This window comes from Sturnus vulgaris, chromosome 26 (genome assembly GCF_052056855.1).
Source record: "Sturnus vulgaris isolate bStuVul1 chromosome 26, bStuVul1.hap1, whole genome shotgun sequence".
NCBI classification, from domain to species: domain Eukaryota; kingdom Metazoa; phylum Chordata; class Aves; order Passeriformes; family Sturnidae; genus Sturnus; species Sturnus vulgaris.
The window spans coordinates 4,506,516-4,517,249 of record NC_142268.1 but is presented as its reverse complement, the minus strand read 5'-3'; the positions used below and the strand labels follow the sequence as shown (position 1 = coordinate 4,517,249).

The following is a 10,734-nucleotide window of genomic DNA, read 5'->3' as shown; positions in this document are numbered from 1 at the left end:
GGGGTCGGTTCAGCCTCTCGCCCTCCCTCCCGACCCCTCCGCATCGCTTCCCCCCCGTGCTGCCCCTTTCCCCCCCTCCCAGCGCGGCCCAAGCCCGACCCACCTGCACCGGGGCAAGGCGGGCGGCGGAGCCGGCCGCGGGAGGGGGCAGGTCCCGGCCGGAACCCCGCTCTGATCCTGTCCCTAAACACCTCCCGGGCCGAATCTGCGGAGAAAATTAAAATTTTCACGCGGGTAGGGCATTAAAAAAATTATATCCCGCCAAAGGGAAAGGGAACGAAGTCGGGAGGGGTGGGGAAAGGGCCTGATCTTGCGGCTAAAACTGTCTTAAAATTGGAAAAAAAAAAATAAAAAGCCTGCGAGGGCGCAGATCTCGATGATCGGCCGAGGGGAGCCGGGATTTTAAGGAGAAGAAGCTGTCGGTTTGGAAAGGGCCGGAGTTTTTTCCTGGCTGGATTCCTTCCCGGGGCGCAACAAACCACAGTGCAACGCGACTGGGCGCCGCCGAGAGAGTGGGGAAGGGAAAATCGCACCCGAACAGGCGGAACAGGGAGGGAAAGGGGCAGAAACGCGGGGCTGCCCCAGCCCGCGGCCGGCCCGGGGGGAGCCGAGCCCCGCGGAGGGGGCGCGGTCGGGACGGCGGGGCCGGGGGGCTGCGGTCCCGGCGCTGCGCCCCCCGAGCGGCTCTCTCCATATCCCGCTTTAATGACCCCAAATCCAGGCGGAACTTTTCCGGCGTGGCTGGGTTTTTTTCCTGCTTTGTTTTGTTTTGGAAGCGAAAGCGTTTGAATCCCCTTCAAGAACCGGTATCAAAGACTCTTTTTTTAAAAGCTATTGATTGCAAAAGTCTTATTTAAACCAACACATTTTAGTTTCTCACATTTTAAAACATCATCTGGGGCCCATTGTATGGAAAATCGATTAGCAGGAATTGCCACGCTCTTTGCCTCCCGCTTGATTGTTGGAAAATCGAGACATCCATAGGCAAAGGCTGGGCTGGGGATGGTTTGGAACCGAAATGAAAGGGTTTGCGAGGGATCTATAGGCACTAAATAATTCACCTGCCAGGCGATGGTGCTGTTATTTTGAAGCCTTAAAGAACTTTAAGGAACTTTTTGCTCCCGGCGGGGTGCGCGGAGCCGCGTTCCGGCTCTTTTTCTTTCCTTGCCCGGTAAAACCCGACGGTTTGGCCGGTGCCCGGTGCGGCCCCTCCGCTGGGGCTGGTCCTGGCCGGGGCGTTTGTGCCTTCGCGCTGTTCCTAAGTGCAACGGGGAAAAAAAAAAATAAAAATGAAACAGATTTGAGCTCAAAACAGCCCTCGAGCTGCTCAGCAGCACCGGCGGGCAGGGTAGCGGCAGCAAGGCTCGATACCTCCCCCGGCTCTGGGGCTGCGCACCCCCCGTCTCCCCTCCGGAGCCCCGGGGGCAGCGGGGCACGGGCGGGGACGCCGAGAGCAGCTCTGGGAAGATGAGGGGGTTGGGGAGGGGGATCTGCTCCTCGCCTCGCTCCGTGGTCGCTGCGAGGATGTGGCGGGGGTGTGGGGGGCGGGGGCTGCCCCGGATCCCCGCTCCCCCTCCGCACTTACCGCTCTGCACCCCTGGGTGCCCGCACTGCCCGGCTCCTCTCGGAGCGCTGCCCGGGCGGCTGCGGAGGAGCAGAGGGAAGGGAATTAAATAGGGAGAGGGAGCTCAGGAAGAAAGAGGTGGCGAGGGAAGGGATCAATAGCATCCAGCTGGCGAATGGAGCCGGGGCCTCTCCCCCGCGCTGGGTCCCGGCCCATCGCCAGAGACTCCGGAGCTCCGAGGGGCTTCCCCCGGGCCGGGGCCGCCGCGCAAGCAGCGAACCCCGCAGCTCTCACGGACCGCAGCGGCTCGGCCCGGGGCCGGACCCCGCACGGCGGCCCGGGCGGCTCCCGCCGCCTCCCCGCGCCCCGGCCCCGCGTGTCTCGGTGCCTCTCGCCCTAATGATATTGCATCGATCGGGGAAGGGCCGGGGGGGGCAGGAGGGGGGCGCGGGGCTACCGCATTACTCAATTATGTTGCACTAATTACTAAAAAGTCTCTCTCTTTTTTGCTGTTTGCTCGGTGTGAAGCTCGGCGGAGGGCAGAGCCAGCGCCCGTCCCGGGGGGCTCCCGGTGCTGCTGGCCCGGCGGTGCCGGGGATGGGGGGAGCATCAGGAGCCTGGCACGGGGCCGCGGTGCGGGACGGCAGCTGCAGGGATAGATCTATCGATGGGCGGTCGATGCGCTATCGCCATTATTACACTCAATGAAACCCTTCCAGACGCAGTTGCTTCATCCCTGATTTGTTCCCCACCTCCTCCTCGCAGCTCACCTCGGCACCCCCGCTCAGCACCTTCTGGTGCTGTCCGGTTCCAGGCCCCCTGCTCATCTCTGCCCAGCTCCGAGCCTTCCCTTGCCCATCCCTGCCTGGCTCCCAGCCTTTCCCTGCCCATCCCTGCCCAGCTCCGCGCTCTCCCCTCCCATCCCTGTCCTGCTCCAGGCCCCCTGCCCGCCCCTGCCCGGCTCCAGGCCTCCCTGCCCACCCCTGTCCGGCTCTGGGGCTCCCTGCTCTCCCCTGGCACCTCGACTTCCGCCCCCCTCGCTTATCTCAGACCGCCCAGTCCATCCCTGCCCGGCTCCGGGTCCCGTTACCTGTCTGAAAGCTCCCCCTCCCAGCAGAATATCGGGCACTTCGCATCCCCAGCAGAGCCCCCGGAACGCGGTTCTCTCCTTTTCGGGGGTCCCGCGGGCCGTCCTGGCAGGAATGAACCGGGGGGGAGGCCAAAGGAGGGGCCGAGGTCGTTCTATATCCCTTCCATATCCCTGCTCCAGGGCTGGATCGCGGTGTCAGGGGCAGAAAAGGGGAGACCCCCCACCCCCAACCTGTTCATCACCTGTCCTTGCCCTGACGTCCCGGGATTTTGCAGGGCTTTATTTTAATGAACTGGGCACTTAATTGACTTCCCGGGAAGGGTGTCAGATGGGATAGAAAACTGTGGGATGGATGGGATGGGATGGGATGGGATGGGATGGGATGGGATGGGATGGGATGGGATGGGATGGGATGGGATGGGATGGGATGGGATGTGTTAAAAGCACTGAATTTGAAAGGGATGTGAAATTTGGCTGAATTACTCCCTGGGTAGGCGGGGGCCGAGTGGGGGACCACGAACACCCCCGGAAGGGCCGGACCCTGCTGTCCCGCACCGCAGCTCCCAGGTCCTCCCGGACGTCCCTCGGCTGTGGAAGCGCCTGGAGCCCGACAGTGGCTGAGAACTGAGCAGCCCACGCGGGGCTGGCGGGCCCCACCCGCAGGAAGCTATGGATTTTATTTTCGTTTTTTTGGTCTGTTCAATAAAGCTTGGGAAACCGGCATGTGCCGACCTGGATCAGCGGACGCGGCCGAGAAAGGCCAGAATTGCCCGGAGAGCCCAGCTCGGGATAACGGGGCCGGGGGCAACTGAAAACGTGCCTGGAAGGCCACGGAGCACCAGCCCCTCCGGTGGTCTAGAACCAGCTCACGCTGGCTCTTCACCCAGTCTTCCTCACCCTCCTTTCCTTTGCCTTTCCATTTCCCTTTTTCCTTTCAGTTTTCTCTTTCCATTCTCCATTTTCCATTTCATTTTCCATTTTCCCTTTGTGCTTTCCATTTTCCATTTCAATTTATTTTTTGCCTTTCCCTCCTTCCTTCCTTTTTTTCCCTCCTCCTGTTCAGCGCCCTGCAGCACCGTGTGTCGCCCCAAGCGTGTCCCTGTCACCTCCCCTCCCCGTGCCAAGGCGACCTCACCATTCCCGAGGGGTAGGGGAAAGGCGGTGATGGGGGAACAGGCGTGGGGAAACACGGGGATGCGGGGACAGGATATTTGGGGTAGACACGGACAACCAGGCCCTCGGGAGGGGCACGGGGTGGAGAACGGGGCAGGGAAGCGGGAGGTTGGGGACGCTGGGGACAGGCACATCCAGGGGTGGCTGGCACAGCCAGATGTGTGCACAGAGACCGGCCTGGGCTCAGCCAGATGTGAGGGGGCGCAGGTGGGCACTCGCCACCTGCAGCGCTGCCGGACGCGCGCTGGGTACCGGGTGCGGCCGGGAGGGCGTGACAGGCGGTCCGGGGAGGGTCACCCCGGTGACAGGGGTCACCCCGGAGCGGCGGTGTCACCGCGGCGCGGGGGGAAGGTGACCCCGGCGGGGGTCCGGGTAAGGGCGCGGCCCCGCGCTCCCCGCGCCCGTCCCGCCCCCGGCGGCGGCGGCACCGGGAGAGGTGCTGGGGGCGGGGGGGGGGGGGGGGCGGCTCGGTCCGGCGGGGGGCGGGGCGGGGCGGCGCTGACGTCACGCCGCGGGCCAGAGCGAGGCTGCCGGGAGCCGGGAGCCGGCGGCCGAGGCTCCGCAGCCGCCCCGCACCGAGCCCCGCGCCCCGCGCACAGCCCCGCGCCAGCCCCGAGCCCCGCGCCGAGCAGGGCGGGCGGCGGGCGCACCATGCCGGCCTGACCGCGGGGCGCGGACATCGATCCCCGGGCGCGGAGTCTGAATTAATCCGGGCAGCCGGCGCGGGAAGGGGGGGCGGCGGTGGAGGAGGAGGAGGAGGAGGAGGAGGAGGAGGAGGCGGCGGCGGCGGCGGCGGCGGGGGGGTGGGGGAGGAAGGCAGCGAGAGAGCGGGCGAGGCAGCGGCAGAGCCCGGCGGCCACCATGGAGCTGGCGATGGAGAACCTGGGCAGCCTGCACGGCGTCCCGCACTCGCAGCCCGCCGAGCTGCTGAGCCCCGCGCACGGGCGGCAGAGCTCGCACCGCAACCTGGTGCCGCACGGCCGGCCCGCCATGGTCTCGGGCATGGCCTCCATCCTGGAGGGGGGCGACTACCGCGGCGAGCACAGCCTGGGAGCCCCGCTGCACCCCGCCATGAGCATGTCCTGCGAGTCGCCCTCCGGCATGAGCCTGAGCAGCACCTACACCACGCTGACTCCCCTGCAGCACCTGCCGCCCATCTCCACCGTCTCGGAGAAGTTCCACCACCCGCACCACCACCACCACCACCACCACCCACACCAGCGCCTGGCCGGTAACGTCAGCGGCAGCTTCACCCTCATGCGCGACGAGCGGAGCTTGGCCTCCATGGGCAACCTCTACAGCCACTACCCCAAGGACATGCCGGCCATGGGGCAGCCCCTATCGCCGCTGCCCAACGGGCTGGGCAGCCTCCACAACGCCCAGCAGCCGCTGGCCCCCTACGGCCCCGCCGGCCACTTGCCCAACGAGAAGATGCTCTCGCCCAACGGCTTCGACTCGCACGCCGCGATGCTGTCCCGGGGCGAGGAGCACCTGGCGCGGGGGCTGGCGGCGCCCAGCTCGGCCATGATGCCGCCGCTCAACGGGATGCACCCGCACGGGCACCCGCACGGCCAGCCCGGAGCCTCGCTGCTGGGCGAGCGGGAGCGCCCCGCGCCCGGCCCCGGCTCCCAGCCCGGCGGCTCCGGGCAGGTGGAGGAGATCAACACCAAGGAGGTGGCTCAGCGGATCACGGCCGAGCTGAAGCGGTACAGCATCCCGCAGGCCATCTTCGCGCAGAGGATCTTGTGCCGCTCCCAGGGGACCCTCTCGGACCTGCTGCGGAACCCCAAGCCCTGGAGTAAGCTCAAGTCCGGCCGGGAGACTTTCCGCAGGATGTGGAAATGGTTGCAGGAGCCGGAATTTCAGAGGATGTCGGCGCTCAGACTGGCAGGTAGGACACGGCACGGCTCGGGCTGCTCGCCCCGCACCTCCGGGCGAGTGGGTCAGGGGGTGCTGCGAACACGCGTGGGAACCCTCGACGGTTCCGGAGTTGCCATAGCGAACTGGGGCCGGGCTCGGGCGGTGTTACCGACCCAGTTTGTAACCTTAAGACCAAAGGGAAGGGATTTATATTTAAGGTGAGTTATACCTAAGGCGACCTCCCAGGGCCTGCTGCTGCCCGCGAGAGATGCGGGATCGCGGGTGAAGGGAACCGAGAGGTGCCCGTTCACCACCGCCCGCCCGCCTGCCTCGGGGATTTCCCTGTCGGTGCCGCCGAACTGGCCCCGTGACGCCGGCAGTGTCCTGGAACTCCTCCACGGACGGTTCAGCCGCCGCCTCTCGGTACCGGGGCCGCGCTCAGGGGAATCTCTGGGCCACCCCGCCGGGGCCGCGCTCCGTCCCTCCAGGCACCGGCTGCCTCGGCAGAAGGAGCGAGCCCCTCCTGCCCCGTGGCTCCGGTTCCCAGTTGGATTGAGGTCCCGCAGCGCCGTTCCCCGCGGTCTCGGGCCGAGGATTTGCTGGAGAAACGCGGGATTTCTGTGCCGAGGGCGGGCGGGGGTCGCGGGGGAAAGGGCCGGAGGGTGGGACAGAGGGGACAGCGGCCAGCGGGGACCTGCCCAGTGCTCCCCGCCAGCCCCGACACGGAGCCGCTCCCCCCGGAAACGACCGGAGCTCTTGGCTCCGCGGGGCCGAGTCGTGACGGACAAAACACACGTCAGTTATTTTTAATTTATTTTTTAAGAAATTCGAGCTCCCCGTGGGGACCGGCAAAGCCAGCGACGAGGACCCGCCGTTATTTATGGGGAAGAGCAGCGTTCATATGTATTTAGTGTAATTCAGTTGCTCTTTAATTAGGGCAGGGTAGTGGCATCTTTTAGTTCCAGTCGATGCCCTATTGAAAAGCAGTTAATAGAATGCAAATTGTTCCTGGCTTTACAAGGTTCTGGTAAATAAAGATTTAAACACTACTGCGATCGGCCGTTTAATGCCCCCGTTGTTGGGGCTAATTGAGCAGCGAGCTTGGGCTTCTGCCTCGGCAGAATTGGAAATAATAATGAATAATTCAAAAATAATAATAGTAATAGTAATTTAAAATAACCGTGATGGTGATGATAAAAAGGCCGCCGCAGCTGGGGGAAGCTCAGGGAGAACCCTGCCACCCTAGAGAGGTCCTTGTCCCGGCCCGGCTCAGGGATCTCTGTCCCCGAACCTGCTCGGAGGGTCCCTGTCCGTGCTGTCACCTCTTTGCTCCTCGCGCCGCCGTGGGAGGTTTGTTCTCCCCAAAATGATTTTCCTTCCCTGGCGCCGTTTCCCTCGGCGCCAGGGCCGCCATGTCCCCATTATTTACAGGAATTAACCCCCCAGATTTCCGGGGAACGGGATTTGTTCATTTGCTGTCTGTGAAACAGGAAAAAAGGCACCAACCACCAGCCCAACCTCCCGTCATGAACCCGCCCGTGTTGCGCCTCGCTCCCCACGCGGGTCCGGGCCGCCCCACGCGGCTCGTGGAGGGGCTCGGCCGAGCTGCCCCTCCGCTCCTGCCGCTTTGTTCCTGCCCCGAGCCCCGCTGGTTCCCGCTTTCGTTTCGCTCCCGCCGCCCTCTCGCCCGCCCGGGCCCGGCCCTGGGGGTCCCCCCCAGCCCCTCGGGCTCAGCCCCGGCCCGGCTGCCCCGAGCTGCGGCATCGGGGGGAAGGGGTCGTGCTGGGGGGGGCCGGGCCCGAGCCCCCCGATCGATGCAGGTGAAGCCGCAGCCCGGCCCGGCCCGAGGCCTCGGGTTGAATCCGCTCGTTCTTTCCGGCTGCGCCGGGCTGGGGGCCTGGAGGGGTCCGAATGATTGCAACCTTCGCCCCCCGGCAAGTAGGGAGGGGACCTGGGCAGAGGGCGGAATTTTTCCTTCCCGGTAAAAGGAAATTAAAAAAATGTTCGGCATGTGGCACGACCGGGGCAAGGACTGGTGCTGGTTCTTATCCTATTCCTGCTTCTGTCGTGGTTCTATTCCTATTTCTCTTTCTGGTCCTATTCCTTCTGCTGGTCCTATTCCTTCCTCCTGGTTCTATTCCTATTCCGATTCCTGGTCCTGGTCTTGGTCCTGGTTCTGACCCCGGTCCTGTTCTTATTCATATTCTTGTTTGATTGTTTGTTTATTTTGTTCCTATTTTTGATCCTAGTCCTGGTCCCGGTCCCGGTCCGGGGCCGCCCGGCCGCAGGAGTCCATCTGATGGATTAGTCCGACTCAGTGAGTCGCGGATCGATGACCAAGCCGGGCCCCTAGAAATGGCACCCGCTGCTTTTCTCCTCTTTCCACCCCAGTTCCCCCCGTCCCGCCGCCCCCTCCGCAGATGAACCATTAATTATTCAGCTGGGAGATGAGGGGGCTGCAGCTCCGGCCGCCCCGGGCTCCCTCCGGCCCCGCTTGACCCAAGGGGCTCCGCAAAGAGGAGGGGTCCCACGGAGAAACATCTGGGCAGCATCTGGCGGTGCCCAGCCGGTCCCCTCGGGCCGTTCGTGTCCCCAGGCCGCTGCTGCAGACCCCGGGCCAGCTCCAGATTCATCTCCTCAAACTCCGCGACCGCCCCACGAGGCCTGCGAGGCCCGTGGGTGGCGGAGAGATCCCACGGTGGCACTTTTGGGACTCCCTGCACGGGTCTGACCCCGCCCGCTAAACCCCGGTCCCTCGAGCCCTGGGGGCGGAAAAGGCATCGGCTTCATCCCCGAGGGATGATGTGGGAGCTGGGGGAGTTCCTGCGCTTCCCCCCCGCGTGTCCGCGGAGGGCAGTGGGTGCCTTCCCACCCTGCGCATCCCTCGCGTGGCTCTGGGTGCTCTCCCATCCCGCCGGTGCGAGCCCCCCTCTCCACCGCGGATTTATCCCCACACTCAGGGCCAGGAAATTCCCTCGTGATTATTTCTCGGGAGGGCGACAACCCCGTTGTGTCCCTTTTGCGACACGGCGCTCCCCGCTCGACTTCTTCCTTCGTGCCTGACTCGAAGGGGCGCTCGGGGGTTCCCTCCTCCCGTGGTTTTCCCCGGCTCTGCGTGGAATTCACCCCGTGGGTGGGGTGCGGCTGGCCCGGAGGGGCCGTGGGCCTGGGCAGCCCTCGGAGCCGGGCAATTCCTCCTGCTTTTTCATTCCTTCTCCAACCTTTCGTTTTATTTTTCCATTCGCACTTCCACCTCTTACACCTCAGGCCGGTTTTTTCGTTCTCAGTTTTAATTTTTTTGTTTTAACTTGGTTTTGTTCGTTTTGTTTGGTTTTCTTCTTTCTCTTTCTTTTTTTTCTTTCTTCGTTTATTTTCTCTCTTTCTAATAATTTCCTTTTTTATTTCTTCGTTTCTTTTCTTTCTTTCTCTCTCTCTTTCTCCCTCATTCTTTTTCTCCTTCCTTCTTGTTTTCCTTTCTTTTCCTTCCTTTCTTTTCTTCTACTTTCTTTTCCTCTCTTTCTTTTCCTTCCTCTTTCTTCCTTTATTCTTTTCTTTTCCTTTCTTCTTTTCTTTTCTTCTTTTCCTTCCTTTCTTTCTTTTCCTTTCTTTTTTAATTCTTCCTCTCCTCCTATGAATCCCTTCCCCGAACGTGTCTCCGCCGCAGCACGAAGCGTTGTTATTCAACACAAACCCCAAAACCACCCTGAAACTGCGAGCCCGACAGCGGGGCTGGGCCAAGGCAAATGCCCAAGAGCTCTGACAACACCAATAATTAATGTCACTAATTAATACCGAAAATTAATACACAGACGTGGTAGAAAAAGAGACAAGATGGCGCTGAATAAAACCTCGGGAAATACATATATATTATTTAATTTTTTTCTTCACGAGTTTTGTTTTAATTTCAGCCTCTTTCAAACGACTTTGGCCCAACGACGGCTCCTCCCGGCCCGCGGCCACCGAGCACCGGGGCGGCTCCGGGAGACCCCGGCCCCGGGCCCGACCCCGGCCCGGGAGAGCGGCGGAAAAGCGCGGACGGTTCCGCTGCTTTCGATCCGCGCGTGGCCGCAGGTGATGGGAAAAGGCGCCGCAACCGCGGGAAGTTTTGGAGGACAGGGAGCGAATGGGTTTTGTCGCTGTAAAATGGACGAAAATGAGACTTTGGGGTCTCGGCTCCCAGCGGCTCCTCCCGGCCAGGGAGAGCTGCACACCTAGGGAATCGGAGAAAGATTCGGGAAAGGAGGTAAAGCTTTGTCCCCTTGAGAAAAAAAAAAAAGAAAAGAAAAGAAAAGAAACCTAAAAAACCAAACAGAACACAAACCCAAAATAGTAAGGGGGGATTTTGTTTTTGTTTTGGGTTGTATTTTTTGAACTTATATTTCTTAATTTTTTTTTCTTAAATTACAATTTTATCGTGCTAATTATCTTTTTTTTAGCTCATAAGTAGAGCTGGAACGAGATGAGCTTTAAGGTCCCTTCCGATCCAAACCCTTCTGGGATTCCGTGAATTAGACGCGACTTTCTCCGCCCGCACGGAGCAGCCACCGCCGGCGTCCCCGGCTGCGCTCCTGTCCCTGCGCCGTGTCCCGCAGCTCCTGGTGTCGCTCAGTGCCTGAGCCCCTCGTCCCGCACCTCCCCGCGTCCCGCACCGCGCCCCGCACCGCGCCCCGCACCGCGCCGCCTCCTTATCAGCGCGCCGGGGCCGCCTCGCTCCGCCCGCCGCTGTTTTTCTGTTTGCTCCTAATCTGCGCGTCAGAAGGGGCCAATAAACCTCCCGCGGGTTAAACATTAAATGGGGTTCCTTCCCCCCACCCCCAGGAAACAGCCTCCCCTCTCCTCGGGGTGCCGCCTGCCCCCCACCCGCGGCCCTGGGGTTCTGCTCCCCCGAACGCTGCTCCCCAAATTCCCTCACGGGCTCTGCACATCGCCCCAGCCCCGGGGGCCACACCTGGGGCCTTTCTTGCTGCCTCCTTTTATTTCGGGTTCACATTTTGGGTGGGTTTTTGTTGGGTTTATCTTCTTCTGGGTGTACAGCACGGGGGTGATA

General features: G+C 62.4%; 1 protein-coding gene across 1 annotated transcript in view; it reads left to right on the top strand.

Annotated features, from left to right (window-relative positions):
* The first annotated feature begins 4,688 nt into the window (after positions 1–4,688).
* The window catches only part of ONECUT3 (one cut homeobox 3), a 30,449-nt gene continuing 24,403 nt past the window's right edge, over positions 4,689–10,734 (top strand). Inside the window, exon 1 of the mRNA XM_014884395.2 lies at positions 4,689–5,718. Coding sequence (XP_014739881.1) covers positions 4,689–5,718 — 1,030 coding nt within the window. The remainder of the gene's footprint in view (positions 5,719–10,734) is intronic.